Here is a 27,624-nt window from a genome sequence, read left to right on the forward strand (position 1 = left end):
AGCAGGAGGCCGAGGAAACGGGCATTGCTTGACAGCGAGCTCGGAGAAGAGCTCAGGCAGGAAAGGGCCCGGCCGCGGCGATCCTGCGGAGGCTCCTGGACTCAGCCGCCGAGCTGGAGCACGCCCACAGGAGCGCCGGCGGTGACCATGGCAACCCGCGGACGTCCGCCGCGCAGGTTGCCAACGGCCGGGCCCTCGTTGGGGGGCGGGGCCGGGCGGGGCGGGCGCGCGGGTCACGTGGCTCGGGGCGGAGCCTGCGCGGGGCCAGCCAGGAGCGCGTCGGGAGCAGGCGGCGAGACCCGAGCCGTGGGACCCGAGCGAAGGCAGCGCCGAGGCCGCCGTGCCCCGCCGGGCCGCCCCAGCCGCCGCCATGGGCAGTGAGTAGCGGCGGCGCGCTCTCGCTGGGCTCCGGGCCCCGACCGGCTGCGGGCGGTGGGGCTGGCGTCCGCCTTGGGGTCTCCCAGGCCGGGGGCCGGAGAGGAGCGGGCCGCGCCGGGCCGCTGCGGAGGGTGCGGGCCGGGGGCCTCCGCCAAGGCTCCTCCGGCGGTGCGGCCTTGCCGGGGCCGGCTGCGGGGACCCGGGCCCGGAGTCGCGGGGTTTGCGCTCGCTAGGTGGCGGGGAGCGGAGGACGGCGAGGGGAAGCCATTGGTTTTGGGGGCGGGGAGTTAGGGAACCGAGCGAAACCTGGACCGCTTCGAATTTTTCAGGAGCTTAGGAAGCTCATATTTTTATTTCCAAGTCACCCTTCCTTGGCATGTTAGTTGTGATGAATAAAGCTCTCTGGCTTATTTCGATTTTTAAAAAAGTGATGCAAGGCATGTATTTTAGGGGAGGAAAGTGCGATTGGCAGCATAGCGTTTTCCCTAAAATTTTCAGTTATTTTGTAGCGTTGACTGAAAACTCACTGTGTGTAAGGTTGTATAAGCCTTAGGGACCAGGCCTTGAATTATGGCGATCTTTGAGGGCCATCTCCTGAACACTCAACCCCACATGCATTCACGTATATACTTACATAGCTGTTCAGATGTTTGTTGGATGAATGGTTAAGTGCAAGCCTGAGCGGTACACCCTTTGGCCAACTAGTGGACATTTAGAAAGGAAGTAGAGGAGACCCCTGACCTTGAATTTACACAGTGTAATCGGTGACATTCTGCAACACAAGAATAGACAAGTGGCCGACAGAAGCATGAACTCTCCAACACCGATGATCCTAAAATGCCAAGAAATCTGGGAGGGCGGTTTAGATTGAGGTGGGATGGAAAAGGGTAAGGAGTCTAGGAAGTTTCCTGACGTGGTTGATAATTTGTGTTGCATTAGAGAGGAATGTTTCTATAATTCAGGTTTACTTTCCAAATAGTCCAAAATGGCCCTTGGGCAATGAGTATCTGCCTATGGGAATTTCTGAATTCTTCTGTCAGACATCGGTGACTGACATCATTTTGAGAAGTTTCATGAGATCAGCTTTTGGCTAACTATGTTAAGTGTAATTACTCAGGTCAGTTTTAAAACAATGTCATGATGTTAGGATGCAGAATCCAGCGTCTGTAGGGGAAGATGATCATAACTAATAGCTAGCTGGTTGAACCAGCCTTCTTGTGTTTCTGCACATTACAGACGCTGGCAAAGACTGAGAGAATATCATCTTCATTCTCCAGTTCCTTGGCAGGAATTGACTTAAGCTATGCCAGAATATAGTGTCTATCCTTAAAGAACCTTGGTTTGTCTTACTTTGATATATAATGAGTTATCTGGAAAAGCAGTACTTTCTCTTGAAATGTCATGGTCATTTTCTGGGCTGATTATCCTACATACACGAGTACTTTGAAGATCATTATGTGGGAGAGCAACCAAGCAATGAATGTTGACTTAGTGAAATTAAGTAGAGATTGAATACCTTAAAAAAAAAAAACAGACTTCTCTATGATTCCATGATCTTTCTCACTTATGCATTTCATCATCTTTCAGTCTAAATTAAGTCCTGCAATTTCAGCCCATTTCCTATTATACTTTCCTCCTGTATTTCTCCCCTGATACGTCTTATTTTTGTCTATAGTGCATTGTCGTGGGGGTAACATAGTAGACTGCATTTGCTTTTTTTTGATGTAGTGATGCTTATGGAATTATTCTTTTTCTTTATATATAAAAGGGCTGGATAAAAGCATGAGGAAGCAAAATCATGGTAGAAGGGTGTTTGTATTTGCTTCTACTGACTAAACCCTTAAATCTTTTGGATTCTTTTGTCCCTGATTATTTCTGTTCCCCGATATATTTGAAATGGAGAGCGCTGTGATTACTTTTGGAGGTAGGAATGGGATGAATCGTCATTAAAAGTTAGAGAACGTTTGTATGTGTTTCTGTAAAAAGGTACATCTCTTTTTAAAAACTTTGTAACAGACATTCTTCTTTTTTTTTTTAACAGTCAAATTTTTAGAAGTCATCAAACCTTTCTGTGCAGTTCTACCAGAAATTCAGAAACCTGAAAGGAAAGTAAGTATAACATTTTGGTAATATAGAGGGTAGCTAAAGGACTTATTCTACTGAACTAGCAAGATTGATTTACTGTCCCCAACCCTTTTCTGGTGTATTTGGAGAAAATAGTACCTGCTGCTTCTTGCAAGAAGCACAAAGTAAGTAAAACTAGTTTAAACCAGTTTAGATAGATTATCTTCTGGTTTTAAAAATGACTTTTCTTTAAGTTGAGACATTTCCAAACCAAGCGTTTCTTTGGCCTCTGTGTTAGATAAGATATTCTCCTATCTCTAGTGACCCGCTGCACTGTGAATGACTGAGTCTGCTGGGTCACTTTTGATGAATACGACTGTTTTACATAAATGAATTACAATTGTGCAAGTATATACCTCCCATTTCTTGATCATTCGATACACAGAAAAATCACAGAAATGCATTCAGAAAATAATATGACTGCATCAGATTATTCCTCAGTCATTGTGCACTTTTGGAGCTCAGGTATTTAAATTCAGAAATATTGTTATTCCCACACTGGCCAATTCCCTTCTGTGCTTTTGATATCTCACAAAACTAACAGGAATAGGTGTGTAGAAAGAGATAAGTAAAACTTGTTAAACTTACTGCTTTATTTAGAAGTGTTTTTTTTTTTTTAATTGCTTTGAGGTTTTAAAAATAGTTGTTTCAGTTACATGTTAGGAATCCCAAGAAGCTCTAGCTTTTCATATTCCATGAAATATTCATGTAATATTATCATGGGCAGTCCACGCTTTGCACAATGCTATGTTAACTGAAATGCATGCATATTGGATCTGTGTCTTGCTTTTCATCCTTTTTGGTTTCAGTTAACAAAGTACAGTGTGATGAGGCCTGCCTGTATTTAATTTACTTCATTTTTGGAAAAGTAAAGATTATGTTTGAAAAGTTGAGCTGTTTGCTTTAGCTGGTAATAACTAGATGAGAGTATCTTAATAGTAAATAATAGGAACCTGTCATGATGCAGAATGTTATGCTTTAATGTGGAATTTTGCTTTGTATTTGCTATTTCTTGGTTTTGATTGATCATCCTTATTTTGTTGTAGATCCAGTTTAGAGAGAAGGTACTATGGACTGCCATAACTCTCTTCATTTTCTTAGTATGTTGTCAGGTATGTAACCAAAATATTAATTAAGTGTCTATGCTGTTGTTGGAGGGTTTTGATTGGTTGCAATTTGAGAAATTTATTTTAGTTAAAATAATAAATATCCTGAATTATTTTGAGCATTGTTATTTTTAATCTGAGTTGATGATGAAAATGGTTATCTTGTCCTACTGTGTATTTTTTTTTATTAGTGGGTTTGAACATTTTTTTCTTTTTTTCTCTTAGTGTGCAGTTAATGATCTTTACCCATTTTTTCTTGATTTTTTTCGTATTAAGACAGATTTTTATATATGAAAGTGTTAAAGCTTTGACATAATACATTGCAAATATTTTTTCCCTATTTTGTTGGCCTTTAATCATGTTGTAAATAGCATGTATTAGTTTAAATATCCCAAAAAGTCAAATTTTAGAACCCCAGTGATATACTGTATTTATGAATTGACAGAACTCAGTGATACTTTTTATTAATATTTTGCAGAGATTAAGTTCACAAAATGAGGATAAAATGTGACCTGTCCCTGTCACAGGATTGTTGTGAGGATTAAATTAGATGATTTAGTTGCAAGTTTTTTGAGGATTTTGAAGAGCTATTGAAATACATATAACGAAGTACAAAAAAAATTATATTAGGAAGTGGTAGAGCAGATTAAGTCCATAGTCTGGGGAAAAGCCAAATGTATTTTTTTTTGAAGAGTAGAGTGATTTCGTCATTTGGTCATTAAGATAAACCGTACTTAGTTTAAAATTGTTTTGGGTGATCAGGGGGAGAGAACTTTTTTTAAATACAGAGAAGTAGAGAGAAAAAAAGAATAATCATCCATATTTTTACCACCTATTTTTAACATCTTAGAAATTCCCCTCCCCTCCATAAAAAAAAATCCGATTTATAAAGGTATAATTTATGTATGGTAAAATACACTTATTTTTTAAGTGTACATTTTGAAGAGTTTTGACAAATGCATACACCCACATACCTACTACCTCAGTGGATACAGAACATTCTGTCACTCCAGAAAGTTCTGTGTAATCTCTTAGTCAGTCTCCACCTCACCCCCAGTGTCAGGCAAGCACTGATCTGCTTTCTGTTCCTATAATTTGATTTGTTTTGTTTTTTTTTAGAATTTCATCTAAGTGGAATCATACAGTATCATTCCTTAGCATCTGGCTTTATCATGAGCATTTTGAGATTTGTCCATGTGATTGGTAGAGCAGTAATTCATCCCTTCTTATTTCCGAGGAGTGTTCTACTGGATGACTATACACCATTTGTTCATCTCTTCATTTGTTGTTGGACATTTGGGTTGTTTCCAAATTTTGGCTATAATAAAGTTGCTGTGAACATTCCTGGGCAAGACTTTCTGTGAATATTTGTTTTCATTTCTCTTGGGTGAATACCTAGGAGTAGAAGTGCTGGGTTGTATGGTAATTACAGGTTCAGCTTTATAAGAAATTGTCAAACTTTTTTCTAAGTGGTTGTCCCGTTTTATATTTTTACCAGTCATGTATAGGAGTTCCAGTTACTTCCCATCCTTGCCTGCCCTTGGTATTGTTGAGCATTTTAGTGTTGAGCATTTTAGTATTAGTCATTCTCCTGGGTGTGGTTTTAAATTTAATTTGCATTTCCCTGGTAAACGATATTGAGCAATTTGTTCATGTACTTATAGGGCATTTGTTTATCTTCTGTGAAGTTTCTTTTTCAAATATTTTGCCCATTAAAAAAATTATATTGTCTCATTGAATTATATGCATTTTTTTAAGATTTTTAAAATTTATTTGAGAGAGAGAGAGAGTGAGCACAAGCAGGGGGGAGGAACAGAGGGAGAAGGAGAAGCAGACTCCCTGCTGAGCAGAGAGCCTGATGTGGGGCTCGATCCCAGGACCCTGAGATCATGACCTGAGCTGAAGGCAGATGCTTAATCGACTGAGCCACCCAGGTGCCCCGAATTATATGCATTTTAAAATATTTTCTGGATACAGGTCCTTTGTCAGGTAAATGTACTGTGACTATGTTTTCCTAGTCTATGGCTTGCCTTTTCATTTTCATATTATCTTGTGAAGAGCAAAAATCCTTCATTTTGAAGTTCAGTGTGTCTTTTTTCTTTGATGGTTCATGGTTTTTGTTTCCTATCTTCTAAGGTTGTGAAGATTTTCTCCTGTATTCTAAATATTTTATAGTCTTAGCTTGTATGTTTTGGACTGTGATCTAGTCCAAGTTAATTTTTGTGTATGGTGTAAGTAAGGTTGGGGTTCATTTTTTTCTGTTTGGATAGCCAGAAAAGGCTATTCTTTCTCCATTGAATTATCTTGGCATCTTTGTTGAAAAATCAATTAACTGCATAAGTATGGATATATTTTTGTACTCTGTTCTGTTCCATACGTGTATATTCCATTGTTACGGTCACACTGATTACCGTAGCTTTATATTAAGTCCTGTAATCAGGTTGTAAAAGTCTTTCAACTTTGTTTTTCCTTTTCAAAGTGGTTTTTGGTTATTCTAGGTTCTTCATATTTCTGTATAGATTTTTGAATCAGCTTGTCAGTTTCTGTAAGAAAGCTTGCTGGGATTATGATTTGTATTGCTTTGAATTTATAGATAAATTTAGAGAAAATTACCTTCTTGACAGTATTGAATCTTCTAATCTAAGGGTCAGCAAACATTGTTCTGTGAAGGGCTAGGTAGTAAAATATTTTAAGCTTGGCTGCTAGAACCCAAGAACCATAGCAACTGTGTCACTCAAAAAGTGTGGTATTTCTCACAACTGTTTCATGCAATGAATTAATTTGTGCATTTTATGTTACTTTATTATTTTCTTCTGCAGTATAATTGCGTAGTTGCCACGCTGTGTTTCATGTCTTTCTCATGTTTAGGCAGTCCTGCCCAGTGCTGGTGATTTCTTGATTCTCTTTCCACTGAATCTCAGACAGGTTTATTTTCCCCTCCCAGCCACAGTTAAAAGGGTTTGGGGTCTCCTGTTTCACTCAGTTTTCTTTCTTTTTTTTAAAGATCTTACTTATTTATTTGACAGAGAGAGACAGCGAGAGAGGGAATATAAGCAGGGGGAGTGGGAGAAGGAGAAGCAGGCTTCCCTCGGAGCAGGGAGCCCGATGTGGGGCTCGATCCCAGGATCCTGGGATCATGACCTGAGCCGAAGGCAGATGCTTAACGACTGAGCCACCCAGGCGCCCCTCACCCAGTTTTCTTTAGCTTGAGGGAGTGGTGGGAGGTGAGATATGGTATGATAAGTGCAGTAATTGCTACCTGGGTCAGCTGTCTCTTCTTCCGAGGTGGTTCTCACCAGGTGACTGAAGAAGGCTGTTCCATTGCTTACCTCAGATCATCCCTCATTCCCAACTCACGGTGGCCCCGTAATTGTCACCAGGAGAGAGCCCTGTTACTCACTTCTCTCATCCATTTCTTCTCAGCTGCTGTTTCTAGTCCCTTCTAACCAAAGGAGGCAAAAAGATAAGGCTATTTGTGCAGCCTGCTCTTCTTCAGGTTTGGAATGTTGTGGGAATTGTGAGGATTGTGTTGCCTTCCCATCCTGACGTTTGGAGCAGCTTCGTGCTGGGCTCTCTGCTTCTCTGTTGTCTGAAGTTTTCTCGCCCCCATGACCACCAGTGCTTCAAGTTCACGATCCCTTTTCTTCTTTGGCTGCTTTATGGATTTTTTTCTTTTCCCTTAGTTTTTTTTTTTTTTTTTTTTGTAGGCTCCATATCCAGCATGGAACCCAATGTGGGGCTTGATTTCAGTACCCTGAGTTGATCTCAAGATCTGAGCTGAGATCGAGTCGGATGCTCAACCGACTGAGCTACCCAGGCACCCCTTTTTTCCTTAGCTTTTTTCACTCTTGTTAGCTTCTACTATTGTACATGTTTAAAAAAGTGTGTTTTCTTGGGGCACCTGGGTGGCTCAGTCGTTAAGCGTCTGCCTTCGGCTCAGGTCATGATCCCAGGGTCCTGGGATCGAGCCCCGCATCAGGCTCCCTGCTCGACGGGAAGCCTGCTTCTCCCTCTCCCACTCCCCCTGCTTGTGTTCCCTCTCTCTCTGTCTCTCTCTGTCAAATAAATAAAATCTTTAAAAAAAAAAGTGTGTTTTCTTATGCATTGGGGAGTTGCTGCTCAACTATTATTGTACATAAACCCATAGCTACGCATTTTACTGAGAGGAATAAAATCAGACACTGAGTTTAATAATCCTGTTGTCTTCAGGAAAATCCTGTTGTCTAAGCCATTACTTAGGGGAAGTTGGCTGACTTTTTCTTGTTCATTGTCCCACAAATCATCTAATTGTGGAGGTAATGGCCATCTCTGTCAGGTGCAATTAAGCAGAGTAATTTGACTGATTGACCTCTCTCCCACTTAGGGAATATTGTGATGTGGACTGCCCTGTAGTGTTAATTGGTTTTTATACAGTAACTTCTTCCTCCCTGTCTCTCACACTAGCTGAAGAGTGTCTGCAGCGTTAGGGTACATAAAATATCCATGCTTCTTGCTTCACCAGTTTTGCTACCCAGCTAATAAATCCAGATGTCCAGAAAGGGTGAGGTTGACGAGATGGATTGTTCAGAATCGTTGGCAGCATCTTTTGGAACTTAAAAAAAAAATCAGCTTTGTATAAAGAAGGTTTTTGAAATTGGAAATGTACTTTTCTTTGTGTCTGATCCCCACATGGTGAGGGAAGGGGTATGACCAGGTGCTGTGTCCTGAACGTTGGTCATATAATAGGAAACATTCTGAAGTGAAGAGTTTCTTTTTCTTTCTGATAAGAAAGTAATATGCGCTTATTATAGAAAATTTGATAAATGCTGAGAAGAATAAAGAAAAAGTCAGCCATAATCCTACTACCTACAGATAATTACTCTTCAGGACTTTATGTATTTACACTTAGTTTTATCTTTTACACATTTTTACAGTATTGAACTTTCATTTATATAATTCTGTACCTTTCTTTTTATAGCAGGGTTTCTCAACAATGGCACTGAATTTTAGGCCAGTTAATTCTTTGTTGTGGGGTCATTGTAGGATGTTCAGCAGCATCCCTGACCTCTACCCACTAGATGCCTGTAGCATTTCCCTTCAAGTTGTGACAACCAAAATGTCTTTGGATATTGCCAGATGTCCTCTGGGGGGCAGAATTGCCCCACGTTGAGAACCACAGTGTCATACTTGGTATTACAACATAAGCACTTCTTTTGTGCTATTACAAGCTTCTTTAAGCTGCTTTTCAGTGGTTGCATAATATTCCACTATATATATATACATGTACATATATATGTATATATAAATAATCTTCAGTCTTACATTTGGAGTGTGACTGTGGCTGTCATTAGTACCCATAGCTTAGCAAAATTATTCTGTGACTGGATGGATATATCCTGTAATTTACTGATGGGGTGTTTTTCTAATTGTAAAAAAAATAACATAAAATTTATATCTTAGTCATTTTTAAGCGTACAGTTCAGTAGTGTTAAGTGTATTCACATTGTTGTGCAACAAATCTTCATCCTGATAGGTATGTGTACTAGTAGATTTGTGTAAGTAGTAATTTCTATTGTTTTTATTTTTGTTAAAAAACTTCCTTTAGGGTACGCTTGTTTTGTTACAGAACATGAGAAGTAGTGGTTTTTTTTTTTCTTTTAAGTATTGCAAATATTAAGTAAAAGAAGTATGAATTAAGTTACAACTTAATTTATATAATGCATTTTTAGAAACGGTTTTATGTAATACTATAGATACCACTATTTGGAATCATGTCATCAGATTCTGCAGATCCTTTCTACTGGATGAGAGTTATTCTTGCATCCAACAGAGGTATGTACTTCTTTTTTTCTTTTTTCTTTTTTTTTGCCTCCATACGAGACATTAGTATTGACATCAAGTAGATGTGAAAATGTGGAAACAACTATTTTGATGTCTACAGGGGTGGGGAGCATATGGTAAAAGAAACCCGTTGCCTAGGAAAAGAGACCAACACATAAATACAAAACACTGTGTGTATTGTAATAATAGAAATATGTACAGAGTGTAGATGTACAACAGAGAATGGAGTGATAGCACCGTCTGGAGCTTTGTCCTCCATCCTTTTATGGGTCATATTTTCTTTGAGACTCAAATTTTTTTTTTTGTATAGTATTACTTTATTTACTTATTTATTTAATTTAAATTCAATTAGCCAAGGTATAGTACATCATGAGTTTTTGATATAATGTTTAATGATTCATTAGTTGAATATAACTAAATTTATGTATACTCTCCCAAGAAAAAATCATATACACTCACACTCACAGATTTTGCGTAAACCTTTGGAGCTTCATGGACCCTCTGCAGTCTGGTCCATGGGTTTTGCATGGGCCTGAAAGACCCTGATCTGCAGTGTCAGAGGCGATAGTACTGGAATAGCATTTGAATTGGAGTTCAATATGGGGAGCGATGGGAGAGGGAAGACTGAGCTAAAAGCCCATGTGCATAAGGCAGTGGCTAAAGAGATAGGGACTGGATCATGAGGGGTTTTGTTGGTAATTTTTTTAGATTAAAATAGAAATAATGGTTAATCATTAAAAAATGCACCAAAATTTGATGCAGTTTTATATAAAGCTGAAAGTGAAAGTCTTGCATCTCAGGGGTAACTCCTGGGAAGATAATAGGTTGGTGAATATCTATCCAGACCTTTTCTCTGCATATACATTCACATATATAAATTTATATTTTTTTGACCCTTGAACAACACAGGTTTGAACTGTGTGGTCCACTTATATGTGGATTTTTTTTTTTTAATAAATACAGTGCAGTGTTTTAAATGTATTTTTTCTTCCTTAGGACATTTTTCATAACATTTTCTTTTCTAGCTGACTTAATTACAAGAATATAGTGTATAATACATAACATACAAAATATGTGTTAATTGACTGTTAATGTTATTGGTAAGGCTTCCGGTCAACAGTAGGCTATTAGTAGTTAAGTTTTTGGTTTGGGGGAGTCAAAAGTTATACGTGGATTTTTGACTGCATGGGGGGGGGTCAGTGTCTATAACCCCTCCATTGTTCAAGGGTCAACTGTGGTTTTTTTTTTGTTTTTTTTTTTTTTTAAGATTTATTTATTTGACAGAGAGAGAGACTCAGCGAGAGAGGGAGCACAAGCTGGGGAGTGGGAGAAGGAGAAGCAGGCTTCCCGCGGAGTAGGGAGCCCAGTGCAGGGCTCGATCCCAGGGCCCCGGGATCATGACCTGAGCCAAAGTCAGACGCTTAATGACTGAGCCACCCAGGCGCCCCTGTGCTTGTTTTTTTTTTTTTAAACTGAAAAATAAGATAAATTATGTAACTATTCTACTTAGTGTGTTTACTCAATTTCTTGAAAGAGTTGTTTCATTTACAGGCTATATACTGTTCCATTCTATGGATATGTCGTGAATTATTTAATCATTCAGGTCTTTTTTGAGTTCTTACTCTGTGGCAATCTTTGTGCTAGGTGCTGAGATGAGAGCAGTGATCAAGACAATGTCCCCGTTGTCATGGAGTTTATATTATTCTATTTGGGGAGATATCCTCTACATGAAGTACATTTTGGGTGAGGGGAGGGACATCTGAGCAGAGACCTATAGGACACGAGAGAGAAGGCCATGTGAAGATCTGGGGGAGGAACATTGTAGGGAATAGCATGTGCTCAGGCGCCGAGATGGGAGCGTGCTTAATATGTTCAGGGAAGGATGAGGAGTCAGTGTGGCTAGAAGAAGAAAAAAAAGAAAGGAGTAATGAGGTAGAACACGGTGTTGCAGATGAGTCCAAGAGATCATAAAGGGCTTAGAGACAAAGTAAGGAGGGTCCTTTAAGTGTGATTCTAGGCCATTAGGGTCCTCTTCTGTCACACATTTAGTTTTTTCCCCAGTTTTGTATCATTTTAACCAGTGCTACCATGAATGCTATCACTGTAATGCTATCTCCTGTCATTTTTTTTTTTTTTTTAAGATTTTATTTATTTATTTGACAGAGAGAGAACACAAGCAGGGGGAGTGGGAAAGGGAGAAGCAGGCCTCCCGCAGAGCAGGGCACCCGATGCAGGGCTCGATCCCAGGACCCTGAGATCATGACCTGAGCCGAAGGCAGACACTTAACGACTGAGCCACCCAGGCGCCCCTCCTGTCATTTTTTAATAGAATTAATTTCTAGAAGTTTAACTGTGCAAGGTACATAACACCTAAATTTTTGATAAATAATGCTAAATTAACTTCCAAAAAATTTGATTTGTATTATTTTATACACTGAGCAGTTGTATATGAGAATGACATTTTTCTTCCAACAGTGGATATTACTAGTCTTTTTAGTCTTTGGAAGTTGGACAGGTAAAAATTGGTATCTGTTATTTAATTTGTATTTCTTTATGTATTGGCGAGCTTTGAACATCATCTTCTATTTTTATTGAATATTTGAATTTTTTTCTGAGTGGACTTGTTTTAAGTAATAGAAAATTATTGACCGGTTTAAACACAAAAGTGGAATTTATTAGAAAGGTAGTGATTATTTTTTGGACTCCATAGAGGAGGTAGAACAACTAAGCCTGGGCTGGGAGAGAAAACCAGGGCAGCTTTAGATTGGCAGCAGGAATTGGGAACTTTTTCTTTGGGATTTAGCTCCCCAAATTCCTGGGTTCTTCGGTTCTTAGCTCAAAAAAACTACAGGATTTACACCGGGCTCAGTGAGCTTTGGTTAGAGTGTCAGGGTTACATAGTTCAGATTTGGGTGTGGGGGTCCCGTCCTGTACTGTCAGTATTTCCTGAGAAAGACCGTCATTGGGAGCAGCCATACTGTGTTCTCTCTCTTTCCTTTTTAAATTTTTTTTCCTATTGGTTTATTCATTTTTAATTGATTTGGAAGAACTCTTCACATATTGGAGGAAATCTCATTTGTGTTCAAGTATTTTTCTTCTAACTTTTATGCTGCCCCCCTTTTTTTTTTTTTTTTAACTTTTATGCAGTGTTTTACCACGTGGAATTTTCGTAGTTGTATCTAACCATAGCATCTATCTTTTTCATTGTGGGCTCTAGGTTTTTTTTGTCATGCTTAGAAAGTTTTTTTCTTTTCCAAGATGATAAGCATACTTACTTCTAGTATTTTTGTCGTTTGTCTCTTACGGTTAAATTTTCTATACATTGGGCCTTTATTTTGATGTAAGTCATGAGGTAAGAAATGCAGGCGTGATTTTTTATAAATGGCCAGTCATTTGGTAAGGTCCACTTATCCTTTTTCCTACTGATTTGAGGTGCCATATTTCTTATATGAAATTGTCATCAAAGTTTGACTGTATTTATTCTCAGACTAGATCCATTTGACAGTTAAAATTTTGTGATTTGATTTAAAAAAAAATGTTTACTTTCCTACCTACTTCTCTACCTACTGGTTTTAACAATAGAACTGTTGTTACCTTTTACTGTTGAAGTATTTGAGAAGACATGAAGAATCCTCCTAGGATGGAATCTCTTCTCATATTAAGGGTACCTTTTCAACATTTATAAAAGCCAGGATTTAAGGTTGTGGTATGACAGAATGACCAGTGGAAACATATTCTTGATGATGTAGAATTACTTGTTTTACATGTTAACTTGTACACTGGCATATTTGGTTTTCTTATTTTTCACTATAAGTACAATATGTATTTTCTGTAAAAAAAAAACCAAAAACTTAAGAGAGGCAAAAAGAAAGAAAAATAATCTCACTGGGTAAAAATAACCATATCTTGACAACCTGACTAAAATATCAGGAAACTATTTTTCCACCTAAGTATTAACTGAAATCAAACTGTAATACTATTTTCCAAATTTTTTATTTTTCTATCCACTAAGTCATGAACATTTTTCATGCCACTCACTAAATGTTCTACAACATTGATTTAGATGACTCTCTATGTAATTTTAGAATTTGAATTAGAAGAGTCACAAACATTCTTAAATGTCATTTTTTTTATTAACTTGGTATTTAATTCTCAGGCTTGGTATGTACTTCTTATTTTGCATTAAAATAAAATGTTCAGTGTAAGTTTTAAAAATAATGATTTGGACAGAAATTTTGGAAGATTTCTTTCAAAGGATTTAACATTTTAAGTTTAGAATTTACAGAAATTTACCTTTTTTGGGGATAGTAATTTTGACTCAATGAGTTGTTGCAAGGTTATGTTAATAAATGAAGTAAATAGGGCGCCTCATGGCTCAGTTGGTTGGGTGACTGCCTTCGGTTCAGGTCATGATCCTGGAGTCCCGCAATTGAGTCCCGCATCGCTTCTCCCTCTGGTCCAACCCCCTCTCATGCTCTCTCTCTCTGAAATAAATAAATAAAATCTTTAAAAAAAATAAGTTAAGGGACGCCTGGGTGGCTCAGTCGGTTAAGCGTCTGCCTTCGGCTCAGGTCATGATCCCAGGGTCCTGGGATCGAGTCCCGCATCGGGCTCCCTGCTCCGTGGGGAGCCTGCTTCTCCCTCTGCCTCTGCCTCTCTCTCTCTCTCTCATGAATAAATAAATAAAATCTTTAAAAAAAAAAAAAAAAAAAAAAAAAAAGTAAATAAATGTGTTAATAAATCAATGTTTAAAGAATGAATATATGCCTGTTAACATTTGAGCATGTGTTTTAATAGACATAATGAAGGATTTCAACACTTGTAAACTAATCTGCATTGGGTATAGTAAAGATTATTTATTTTTTTCCTTCTTTACAGGAACTTTAATGGAATTGGGTATCTCCCCAATTGTAACATCTGGTTTGATTATGCAGTTGTTAGCTGGAGCCAAAATCATTGAAGTTGGAGACACACCTAAAGATAGAGCTCTATTCAATGGAGCCCAGAAACGTGAGCTATTAATACACTTAAAGAGTCTTTTCCAAATTTGAGAATTTTGTGGTAAAGATATTTTTCTAGTCTTTCTTGTCTTTGGTTGTAAGCATGTACTCCTTCTCCCCCAATTTTTGTCAGTATTTGGTATGATCATTACCATTGGGCAAGCCATTGTGTATGTCATGACGGGCATGTATGGGGATCCTGCTGAAATGGGTGCTGGCATCTGTCTCCTTATCATTATTCAGGTAAGAAATTCAGTTTTTCATCTGCAGGTAACAAAACAGTTTGATCCCTTTTTTCTTTTCTAACAACTCTTTAAGTGGTTGATACATTAGTTTTTTTACTTTTGAATTGTTTAATTATAAGATTTTGATTATTGAAGTGACATGTATAAATTGTGTTGATATAAAAAAATTAAAATTTGTTTTAATAGCCTGATTGCTGCATAGTATAAGGAATTATGGATCAACTGTATTTCACTGATTCTTAGATGTACATTTTTTACTTTTTGATGTTTCTGAGGTCAGGATTTTTTTTTTTAAGATTTTTATTTATTTGAGGGTGAGAGAGCCGGAGCAGGGGAAGGGGCAGAGGGAGAGGGAGAAGCAGAAGCAGATTCCCTGCTGAGCAGGGAGCCGATACGGGGCTCGATCCCAGGACCCTGGTATCATGACCTGAGCTGAAGTCAGACACTTAATGACTGAGCCACCCAGGTGCCCAGGATGTTTTTTTGTATAGCGGATAGTGCCCCACGTTTGTTGTCAGCCAGGCAGCAGTTGTGAGAGTAGTCATTGTCTGCATGTGTGTGTCAGCTGTTAGAGCTGTTCACACATTCATTGCATCAGTTGGTTATGTGCATTGTTGGTGTAACATGTTTTTGAGATTAGTTGCTGTTTAAAATGTCTGCAAAAGTCTCTGGTTTGTTATGGAACAGTCACTGTGTGTATGCAAAGGCACAGAACAGGCTGGATGGTAAAATCTGTGTGTAGGTCTAAAATATTTTCTTTGTAAATAGAAAATAAAAATTCTTTGTGATAAGTCATTGTCATAGTTTAATTAACAGTATTTTTTTACTTTGTTAGTATACAAAATAATGGCATTACAAATAATATCTCACAGCTAGTAAAATACATGAACCTGTATACATATATTCCATGGATTTTTAAAAACAGACCCTTTGGAATTAAACTTTTAAAGTCCAACATAATTATCCCTGTACTAAGTATCTCAAAGTGTGTCAAATTTAGAAGATATTTCTCTAATGTACGGTCCTTAAAAATCATTTAGAGAAGCTACCCAAGAATGGAGTGTACTTAAGTTATGTAATAGTTATTTATGGGATTTTGAAAAGAAGTTTGATAAACACAGCATCTAGAGTCCTTGTTATTTTGGAAATGCCTCTTCTTGCTTACTCTATGGAATTAGGATTCACTTAGGAACATTTTTTTTTTTTTTAAAGATTTATTTATTTATTTGACAGAGAGAGACACAGCGAGAGAGGGAACCCAAGCAGGGGGAGTGGGAGAGGGAGAAGCAGACTCCCTGCTTAGCAGGGAGCCCGATGCGGGCTCGATCCCAGCACCCTGGGATCATGACCTGAGCCGAACGCAGATGCTTAATGACTGAGCCACCCAGGCGCCCCAGGAACATTTTTTTAAATGGTCAAAGCATTAATTTCAGAAAAATATTTTTAAATAAAAGTGAAATACCAACTTATATACATTGAGAAATAGGACCATTTCAGATTGGCATGGTTGACCATTCTTTTTTAATGAGAAACCTTATATAGGAAGCAGATCAAAGTAAGATCATGTAGTGAGTATGATTAGAACAAGGAGAATTGGGTTGTTCAAGTATTTATTGGTGTCATTAACAACAAGGTGGGGGCTCTTCTAACTAGATGGAAATATTTTGTCTTTTGACCAGGTGAGGAATTTTTAATGGATTATCAGTCTTTGGTAGGTTTCTGAGCCCTAGTAAGTTCCCATAACGTTGTCCTTATTTCTCCATTTTAAAAAATACCCTGATTGGCAAATTTATAACCTTTGAGAATTAGAAGAAGAAGAGTTGCTGTGGCTTGGGGAGAGAAGATCCTCTGAAAACTGATTTGGATGTCTTTCAGTGCTTAGGATCTCTCCACATGCTTTTGGCATTGTTGATACCAATGCATCAATTGTTGTCTTATTTTGTTTCTTTATAATAGCCTTTGCTTTATGCAGCTTGTAGTTCAGAACAGCTCCGATTTTTATTTATATATATTTTAAAGATTTTATTTATTTATTTGGGGGGGGGAGAGAGAGAGAGAGAGAGAGAGAGAGAGAGAGAAAGAATGAGCGGGGGAGGGGCAGAGGGAGAAGCAGACCCCCGCCTAGCAGGGAGCCCAACCGCAGGACCCTGGGATCATGACCCGAGCCAGAGACAGACACTTAACCAACTGAGCCACCCAGGCGCCCCCAGAATAACCCCGATTGTTAAAAGACAGAATTGGCACCTAGCTCTTAGAACATTATGCTCCAGTACAATTTTTCTAGTATTTTAGTAAGGTATTTTTGGATTCTTGAAGAACCTCATCTGACCAGTTGTGGGTTAAAGCACTGACTCCTGTGGAGTCGTTACAAATTTGAATTTGATATAAAAACAGAGTTAAGCTATTTTAATTTTTCCCCCCAGTATCAGAAGTCAAGGAATAGTTATATTCCAGGAATGAAATAAATGGATATATATACTTTTTTTTACAGAAATTCTGGCATACAAATACTTGTGGTTAATCCTTTCAGTGTTAATGTATAGAGAAATGTGTTTGATCATAGGTGGGTAGTGAGTCTTTTAAGGCATTGCTAACATTGAAAATATGTGGCTACACTGAAGAGAGATGATTGGATCAGTGTGTTTCACCCAGAAACATAGACTTTGAAAACTGTTTGCATGCTGTTAGGTAAGGTATTTCTCACCTTAATTATTCTTGTTTCCTTCATGTGGTCATGTCTTTGAACTAGTGAGATTTGAAATCTAAATAGTGGGTCTTGATTAAAATAACAGAATAGAAAATATCAGTGTGCATGGCACATAGGAAAGGTAAGTATTGTTTTGTCCAGTTGCGTGTGTGTGTGTGCGCACGCATGCACAAACAGAGTTGAAATGTAAAGAGTTATTTTTGTGCCTAATTTAGAGATTTATAGGTATGGCACATTCCACAAGCACATGCAGGTAGCATTCAGTCTCTCTCACTGTTGTAGTCAACGAGATGCTGTAACTTCCTGGTTTCTCAGCGTCTCCCGCCTCGGAGGCATAGTTCACATGCTTTTTACTGTCTTTTATCTTATTCTTTTGATTATAGAAACCATTTCTCATTTAGACTTCTCTATGCCAGTTAGAAAAATACGAGTTTGATTTTTGCAGGACATACATGAATCACCCTGTAGTCTGATGGTTATTGGTCTGAACAGGGGGTTTGGAGAATTACAGGTATTTCAGAATGACTTTATGACTCTGGACAGGCCATTTAATCAGAAGCCCATGATCAGACTTTTTGGTGGGCTGATAGTTTGTGGACAGCTGCTATTCCCTGCACAAGGTTGGTTTTCTGATCGGGAGTATTTATTTACTTATTACATAATTGTGGTCAAAGTAAAATCTCAGTAGTAAGGCCTAACTTCTCTTTTATCTTGTCAAAGTGTTAAACTTGGTTTTCAAACAGTAAAGGATTCATGAGCACTCTTAGAAGTTTGAAGAATTGTACCCTTTTTCCAATCCTTTGAAAATCAAACTAAAAGACTGTAATAAACCATTTAGGCTCTGTACAACCACTGAAATGACAGTTAAGGAAAAAAAACCACTGCGGAAGGTAAGCATGCTTAAAATGGTGGACTGTAGCTTGTTTGCTCTCTTTTGTAACAGGGGATGTCAGGCAAACTGAGTAAGTAATAGGGTGGGAGGCTTCAGAGCTGGGCAGAATGCATTGGAAGTGGCATTTCCTTACTTATGTAGGATGGGGTTTTTAAAATGGGGACAGGTGTGAGGTTGGAGGCGTAGAAGCATATTTTCTTCCCCTCTTGATGAGGTTACTGCAGTGCAGGGAAGACATGACTGGGGAGGTCACTTGCCAGGCTATGGATTATTTTTAATTGGTGCATACTTTTACGGAAATGTCTTCTCCAAGAGGAAAATTAAGAATTTTCAATTTCACATAAATTAAACTTAGTATGCTTTTATTTTTTAAAAAAGGATGAGCTTAAGAACCTGGCAAATCCTTGACTTCACATTTACCTTCAGTCTTTGTCGCTGTGGGTATGGAGTGCATTTTTGACATTGTTATAATTTCTATACATATTAATTTGTTCTCTTTTTGACTTATTTTCTCTATATATTACAGTTGACCCTTGAACAACACAGGTGTTGGGGCGCTGACCACCCCCCACGCAGTTGAAAACCACATACACCTTTTGACTCCCTCAAACCTTAACTACTGACAGCCCACTGTTTACCTGAAGCCTTGCCGATAGCATAAATGGTTGATTAACTCACATTTTGTATGTTATATACCATATTTATATGATATAGTAAGCTAGAGAAAAGATTATTAAAAACATTAGAAGGAAGAGAAAATACATTTATAGTATTTATAAAAAAAAATCTGTGTATATGTGGACCTGTGTAGTTCAAACCTGTGTTGTTCAATGGTAACTGTATATGTAATATAATGTGTTAAAGTATTACATAGAGTACCTTAATGTATCAGCACAGTTTACATACTTTTCCTTTAGTGGCAGTATACAATTGTGTCTTGTTATTATACCATATTTCATTTGGTCTTTCTCTTCCTTGGAACTGCTTGGAATGTTTTCAGTTTTTTGCTGTCCTAAATTGAACAAGTTTGAACATTTTTTAGTGTGCTTTTCAATAGGCCTTACTTAAACATTGTAAGAGAAACTATTCAGATGGTTTATAAATATGCTTTAAAGGTTGAAATGTCTGCTTTATGATGTAGCAATGTTTCCACCCCTCTGACTTGCAGAACTGACTTCTGACTAAAGTGGGGTTTAAAAAGATGCAGAATCCTCACAGTGCTATTGCAACAATTAGGTTTTAATATTAAAAATGCCCATACTTTGCAAGTAGTCAATGGTGTTCCTCTTTCCCTTTCTTGAGTTTATTCTTGCTTCAGCTTACTTGCATTTCTTTCCCCACAGTTGTTTGTTGCTGGTTTGATTGTGCTGCTGTTAGATGAGCTGCTACAGAAGGGTTACGGCTTGGGGTCTGGTATTTCCCTCTTTATTGCCACCAACATCTGTGAAACCATTGTCTGGAAGGCCTTTAGTCCCACTACTATTAACACTGGCAGAGGTACATTGCACAGTGACTGCGACTGCACGAGTTTTGCTGGGTGTGTGCTGGAGAGTAACCCGTCACAGAGCAGGACGTGCCTGTAAACGTCCTGGTTTGCCGTCCCAGGGGACACCTGATGCTAACTGCTCAAGAGTTGAGCAGCAGAGATTTGTGGAGTATGAAACAATACTTCAGAAAGAATTAGATCTAAGTCTTAGCCTCTGCTCGTTGAAAATTTCAGTGGTTGCAAACAGCTTTTTAAAATGTTACTTGCTTAAGCCACTGCTGCAGAAGTCATTGACCTATTTCCGCATTCCCAGGGGGATAAAAAGGTAGTGGATTAAGATTTTTCAAATGAAAACGCTATTATTTATTGTATCATCAGGGAGCACTAATACTTTTGCTGCTATTCTCCTTGGCTTTGTAATAGCAACTAAATTTTGAAATCCTGCATTCTGTCTTTCCCCTTACCCATCTCCGTTTATCTCAAATGCCATCCAGGCTCCATAACGGTTAACGTCTAAACTGATCCCAGCCTTAAGAAAAGAGCAATGATGGTTTACTAGTATTCTTGGTAAAATAAACTTAAAAGCCAGCTCGAGAGAGTGACATAGATCTTTTGAGTCTGACATCTTTATTCTGCTTTGCTGTTGCTTTCCCCCCTCCTTAAAAATACTCCTTTCCCTTCCCTAAAGTAAAGGAGAGGCAAATCATTATGACCTAAATATTTGCTTAGGTTTATTCTATTTGGCTGTTTTCGTCAAGAATAGTCTCTTGAGAAAACTTGAGATTTGTGCTAATAAAAAAGATACATTTGCCTCAATGATGTGAAGATTTTTGGAAGCTCCACACATGGCTGTATTATAAAGTAAACATTGATGAATGATTTTGACTCCTATTTTCTGCCATGTACTGGAGGTTCAAGGTTATTTGTTTGATCTTTGGGACAGCTTTGGAGAAAGAGTCTACAGTGAATTTCTCTCTTGATTTATCAGGTACTGAGTTTGAGGGTGCAGTCATAGCGCTCTTTCACTTACTGGCCACCAGGACAGACAAGGTCCGTGCTTTAAGGGAGGCTTTCTATCGTCAGAACTTACCCAATCTCATGAACCTCATTGCTACGGTTTTTGTGTTTGCCGTTGTTATATATTTTCAGGTATGTATACTTTTTTCACCGAAATTGGTGGAATGTGGATTTTTATTGTGCTCTTAAAGAAAAGAATGCCATTCGAAATGTCAGTATCTAACAGGTCAGTGTTGCAGAGTCTAGTCAAGCAAATAATTCTATTCTTCCGACTCTGAGGTGCAAAATATTGGTGGTGATGGCATAGAACAGGAGCTCCGTGTGTGCGTGTGTGTGTGGGGGGAGGGGGGTGCAGGGAAAATGCTGGCGTTGCTTCTCACACTCCCCAGTGTATTGTTCTGCCTGTCATCTGTGTTCTTTACTTGAGTTGTGCACTTACTCTTACTTCCTCTTCATTTTCATTTTTTAGGGATTTCGTGTTGACTTGCCCATCAAGTCGGCCCGGTATCGAGGACAGTACAGTAGCTATCCCATCAAGCTCTTCTACACCTCGAACATTCCCATTATTCTCCAGTCGGCCTTAGTGTCAAACCTGTATGTTATTTCCCAGATGCTGTCTGTTCGATTTAGTGGCAACTTTTTAGTAAATTTACTAGGACAGTGGGCTGTGAGTATTTTATTTATTCTAAGCATTCGTATTTATTGTAATTTCCATTTCATGGTTATATTTTTAACTGAAAGAGATGAGCCATAATTGAAGCAGTTGCTATAACATGTTCAGATTCACTTCCCTGTCGCAGAGTTTATAATTCTTTGGAAAGACGTTTTACCCCCATCTTTCATGGCCTGGGTGGCAATAAACTAGTTGTGTTAACTGGGCTAGAGATAGGCCTGTGATTACTATATGGAGAGAGCACAGAGTTACCAGAAATAGAATCCAGCACTTTCTGACTTTCCCTTTAGAGATCCTGTCATCATAGCTTCTTCCAAAGCAGTCCAGCCCCATTGTTACTGAAGTGTGAGTTATTGTCAGATCGAATTTTAATTGGTTTAAATTGTCATATGACCAAGGAGTATTTTTCCCCCTTAAAACTATAGAATTAAAAGAGACCATGATCCTTTATTCTTTTACAGAATATGTAATTGTACAATTTATATTTCACCGTTATTTTTTATAGTCATTATTTCTGAAATACGGTGCTTATTCTTTGCATTTATCTTAATGTGCTACCTACTACATTGTAAGTTACAGTGACCTATCTTTCTGCTTCCGCTAAAGGTCTTTTTTTTTTCCCTTTTTTTAAGTTTAACAGGATAAGACAGTACTCTTGAGTGTTAGTTGAAGGAAATAGGATTCCCTTTATCCATAGTACTTTTTCTCTGCTTATGTAACGGAAATGTGATTGCCTGTGATGAGGGAAGATGCGGTCCCTCCCTTTGAGAGCTAATAATCCATCAGTAATTATTACTGTAATAATTGCATAGCAATAAGTGCATTGAGTGGCTGTATATAGATAGTGTTGTGATCTTAACTAAGTTCCTTTTTAATGAGAGAATTACTGGGAAATTGAATTATGTCTATAAAGAGTACTTTTGATTGGGGATTAGTGATTCTAGGGGCACAGTAAAGAAATCAGTTTGAAATAATGTATTCAGGAACTAGACATTGTAATCACTGCAGCCAGAAATTGCTTTCACACCGCCTGAACCCCAGAATTTACACTGTTCCCAGTTCTGCTACTATAAAAATTCTTAGATGTTTGTCTGGCTAAAAATCCTCTGATAAATATTTATTAAAGGACTATTTCTTACACAAAACATATAAAGTTTAGGCAGTGAGTTGTTAGTCGTCCATCAATATTTCCATTGATTGTGTTCTTCATAGAATACTTGGAAGTGAAAAAATATGTAGCATACTCTTGTATAGTTAAAGTGCAGAAAGTCTCAGATTCTAAATGTAATCAGAGATTGACAATAAATGTAATGATATTCCTGTCTTTAGGAAAAGAAGAGATTTTTTTGGTAAATGTATTATAATGTTGGTTTTTAAAAGATCACTCTTCTGTTAGTAATAAATTCCCAGTGTCTTTTTTATAATAGATGCTCACTATATAATTTTGAAGGAGTGAAGATATTAGACACAAAAGTAAATCTTTAAATTACATAGAATTGTTAGCTGTAGGTGCTCTGAGCTTAAAGTATTGTTGTAATTTTTGAGGAGTTTGAAAAGTCATAAAAATGTATCTTGACCAGTTGGGTTGACCATCTATCCTTTTTATTCTTGTTATGTAGGATGTCAGTGGGGGAGGACCTGCTCGTTCTTACCCGGTGGGGGGCCTTTGTTACTATCTTTCTCCTCCCGAGTCCATGGGCGCCATATTTGAGGATCCTGTCCATGTGGTTGTTTATATCATCTTCATGTTGGGATCATGTGCATTCTTTTCTAAGACATGGATAGAGGTGTCTGGTTCCTCAGCCAAAGATGTAAGTATTTATTGCATTTGAAAATAAACGTTTTTATTTTCAAAATGGTAATTGAAACACTTTTAATTACTTTTGTAATTTAAACTTTTAAGTCATACATTCTTAATAATGAGGTAATATCACCCCTAAGGGGTTAAAAACTGGTTTCTGGAAGGTGGAAAAATTCTTAGATTTTTACAGTGGTTTGTGAACCCTCCAAAGCTGAACCCTACCCAACAAATTCTTATTCCTTAGTATTTAATTCCTGTTTAGGGAGGTGAAAAATAGAAAAGATTGAGAAACACTGGTTTAATGTGTGGGTAATAGGTGGTGTGCAACATTAAGCCTCAGGTGTAATGGGAATGATAGTGCCTACTTAACGGTCTCATATTTGATTTACTGGTGTGTGGAAAGCCACTTCACACAGAACCTGGTAGGTAGTAAAGAGTGAAATATTTATAGCTTGATTTTATAAGTTGTTTTTCTCTTGGCAGGTAGCTAAGCAGCTTAAAGAACAGCAAATGGTAATGAGGGGCCACAGAGATACCTCTATGGTTCATGAGCTTAATAGGTAAGGTCATGAGATTTAATCTTTGATGTGTGTGTGTGTGTACGTATACATGTATTTGGTTTTTCAATCTTTAATTTATTGTCACGTTAGTTATCCTGTTTGAATATGAAGCATCTTTCTTCTACTTCACACAGAAGAAGCAAAATTTAACACAATACTGAATTGTTCTCTAAAATTATTCCCCATCAAAGTTGACATCTAAATTATTTTTTAAAATTGTGTTCCCTTCACTGCTCAGCCCAGTATTTAAAATATTCCTGATTGGAGGTCCTCGTTGTCTGGCTGCACATAAAATCACCTGGGAGCTTTTATTTTTTTATTTTTATTTTTATTTTTTTTTAAAGATTCCATCTATTTATTTGACAAAGAGAGACACAGCGAGAGAGGGAACACAAGCAGGGGGAGTGGGAGAGGGAGAAGCAGGCTTCCCGCGGAGCAGGGAGCCCGATGGAGGGCTCGATCCCAGGACCCCGGGATCATGACCTGAGCCGAAGGCAGACGCCCAATGACTGAGCCACCCAGGTGCCCCCTGGGAGCTTTTACAAAAAGTACTGATGTTCCACTTCTAGGAATTGTGATTTATTTGGTCTAGGGTGGATCCCATCATTAGTTTATTTTTTGATAACAGCTTTATTGAGCTATAATTCACATCCCATGTAATTCATTCATTTGAATTATATGGTTTAGTGTTCTTTAGTATATTCAGAGTGTGTAATCATTACAGTGTAATTTAAAAAACATTTTTGTCACCGGAGTGCCTGGCCGGCTCAGAAGAGCGTGAGACTCTTGATCTCAGGTCGTGAGTTTGAGCCCAACATAGGGTGTAGAGAGTACTAAAAACAAAACAAAACAAAACACAACACAACTTAAAAAACAAACCAGAAATATTTTCATCACCCAGAAAGAAACCTTGTACCTATTGGTTATTCCCCATTCCTATCTTACCTCCCACCCCCGAGCCAACTTTTTAGTTTTGATCTCTACAGATTTGCCTCTTCTGGACATTTCATATAAATGGACTTGTGACCTTTGGTGAAGAGCTTTTTTCACTTAGCATAAAGTTTTCAGGGTTCATGCATTATTTGTGAACGATATTCCATCATACGGATATACTAAATCACATTTGTTTATCCATTCATCAGTTGATGGAGATTTTGGTTGTTTCCAGTTTTTGACTGTCAGGAATAATGCTATTAAGAACATGTTTGTACACGTTTTGTGTGGCCATGTTTTCATTGCTGTAGGAGTGGAATTTTGTTGGGTCATCTAGTAACTCTGTGTTTAACTACCGAGGAACCGGCAGCTATTTTCCAGCGTGGCCGTACCGGTCCGCATTCCCACCAGCAGTGGATGAAGCTTCCAGTTGTTCACATCCTTGCGAGCACCACTTTGTGCTTTTTGATTATAGTGGGTAGGAAGTGGCAGCTTTTTGGTGGCTTTGATTTGCATTTCCCTGATGAGTAATGACGTTGAACATCTTTTCATGTGTTTAATTAGCTATTTGTGTATCTTCTTTGGAGAAATGTCTTTTCAGATCTTTTGCTTGTTTTAATCGTATTGTCTTTTTGTTACCGAGTTCTAAGATTCTTTAAAAAAAATATTTTGGATATGCCTCTTCTCAGGTATATGATTTATAAATGTTTTATTGCCATTCTGTGGGTTGTCTTTTCACTTTCTTGGTGTCCTTTGATGTACAAGTTATAAATTTAGATGAGGTTCAGTTTCTCTTGGTTGCTTTGTGCTGCTCTTAGTGTTTATCTAAGAAACCATCGCCTAACCCCAAGGTCACAAAGATTTATTCTTGTTTTCCATTAGGAGTCTCAGCTCTTACATTCAGGTCTTTGAACCGCTTTGAGCTAATTTGTTTTGTGTTTAGTGTGAAATAGGGATCCAGATTTCTTTTTGTGCATGTGGATATCCAGCTCCAGAGCCATTGGTTGAAAGGCACTTGTATTTTTATGTAAACTTTTTATTTATTTCGCACATAGGTTGCAGAGAGTAGTAGAATGAACCTCCAGGTCCCCAGCTTGTGTCCAGCTTCAGTAGTTAGCCTCATTCTGCCATTCCTGTTCATCCACCATCTCCCCCAGGCTTTCTCCCCCCTTCTTTCTGGAGTATTTTGAACACAATCCCATTGTTTCTAAGAGTTCTTCAGGTGATTCTAACGTGCAGCCAAGATTGAGTTACCGTAAAAGAGGATCATCCATATCTTGTCACGTAAATTTGATACTTAAAAAGCATTTTGAAATTTACTCTTCATCTACAAGAGTGAGCTAAAGATGACCTATTTAAAACAGTACACATTTTAATACTTAAATCTGTTGAGGATTCTAGCCTTCTGCCATAAAAATCATGTATTGCTTTTCTTGGCTGTTGACTGGTTTCTGGAAACCGGGGTCCCGTCCTTCCCTGAGTCACAAAGTCTCCATCAGCATGTCAGCACTGTGTGGGACACGTACGCCATCCCACAGATGGTACCCCCCCCCCCCCGCTGGTGTAGTGTGCCGATGACACACCAGCATCCCGTGTCCCCTCCCGTGTCCCCGCGCTGGCTGACTGAGGCTCTGTCTTGCAGGTACATCCCCACGGCGGCCGCGTTTGGTGGCCTGTGCATCGGCGCCCTGTCGGTGTTAGCCGACTTCCTCGGGGCCATCGGCTCCGGCACCGGCATCCTGCTCGCGGTCACTATTATTTATCAGTATTTTGAAATTTTTGTCAAGGAACAGGCTGAAGTCGGTGGGATGGGTGCTTTGTTTTTCTAGATGTTCCAGTATTTCTTCTTGTGTGTGTGAAAGGGAGAATACTTTTGACACGTTGTTTTTGTCCAGTAACGCTGGTTCCCCTTTTCTTCCCTCACAGTTTGTGTTCACGTGCTCACTGGCCCATTTGTGAAATGGGCGCCGAGCTGAGCCTGTGTGCAGCATGAGTACCGGCTGCCTTAAAACTAAAGTTTACATTATTCGTTCGAAAACGTCCGTGTAGTGTTGCCTGTGATGCTGGAAAGCAGTGTAGCTGCCGTGCCCTGCTCACTTGTGCCGGCCAGACGGTGGTGTGGATCAGTTTTGCACACAACATTCAGAACACTCACTCTTCCCCCCACTTGTTTAAAAATAAATGTAGTTCAAATTGCCACTTTCCAGTATTTTTGAGCTTATTTAATGAGTTCTGGAACATTTGTATCTAATCTGTATTTTAGATATAATTAACTTTTTATACTTTTTTAACTCCTCGTATCCACGGTCCCACCCTCCCTCTCCACCCCCCCCCCCCGACTTGGCCCCTCTCAGAGCTGCCCCTCAGCCCACATGGGCCACGTGGGGCTTCAGTTCCAGCGGGTCCTAGAAACCCCTGCTTGTAATTACTCCTCCTGGTTTTCATTCCTTTCTTCCCAGTGACAGCAGTCGGTGCTGTTTTACTGTATTGGCTATGCCTTCGAATTCCAACACATCACTTGAGAATACTCTTTCCAGATACGATGCCCCAGTTCTTTTCTTTTTTTTTTAAATCCCTAAAGCAAAGCTCTAATTCTCACGCAATGTCTGTGGTTCAGTGGGGGTGAACAATGGGTAATTCATGCTAGGAATTTGTGTACGTTGTTGTACGTGACAGCAGCAACATGGGTGTAAACAGTAGAAAATAAAACTTTATTTAATAAAACTTTCAGTTGTGTTGGAAAAATAAAATCGGATATGAAATGATTTCTAAGATTATTTGTATAGGTTCCTCGTAATCCTACAAAACCCATCCTGAGAGGTTGTGGCAAGAGGTCAAACGTAATTATAATTTAGTGTTTAATCCTAAACCTGTTGAGGTAC

General features: G+C 38.6%; 1 protein-coding gene across 1 annotated transcript; it reads left to right on the forward strand.

The window, feature by feature from the left end:
- Nucleotides 1-231: 231 nt before the first annotated feature.
- SEC61A2 (SEC61 translocon subunit alpha 2) lies at nt 232-27,507 on the forward strand. Its single transcript, XM_078075136.1, has 12 exons — nt 232-377; nt 2,420-2,487; nt 3,549-3,614; nt 9,341-9,419; nt 14,307-14,438; nt 14,562-14,671; nt 19,616-19,769; nt 20,747-20,907; nt 21,245-21,442; nt 23,068-23,259; nt 23,733-23,809; nt 26,385-27,507. The coding sequence occupies exons 1-12, from the start codon at nt 371-373 to the stop codon at nt 26,569-26,571; spliced, it is 1,431 nt and encodes a 476-aa protein (XP_077931262.1). The 5' UTR covers nt 232-370; the 3' UTR covers nt 26,572-27,507.
- Nucleotides 27,508-27,624: the final 117 nt, after the last annotated feature.

This window comes from Halichoerus grypus, chromosome 6 (assembly GCF_964656455.1).
Source record: "Halichoerus grypus chromosome 6, mHalGry1.hap1.1, whole genome shotgun sequence".
Classification (NCBI taxonomy): domain Eukaryota; kingdom Metazoa; phylum Chordata; class Mammalia; order Carnivora; family Phocidae; genus Halichoerus; species Halichoerus grypus.

Coding starts and splice junctions, on each gene's coding strand:
- SEC61A2 (XM_078075136.1), top strand. Junction 14,439..14,561: donor ATTCAATGGAGCCCAGAAAC/GTGAGCTATTAA, acceptor AATTTTTGTCAG/TATTTGGTATGATCATTACC. Junction 20,908..21,244: donor CCGTTGTTATATATTTTCAG/GTATGTATACTT, acceptor TTCATTTTTTAG/GGATTTCGTGTTGACTTGCC.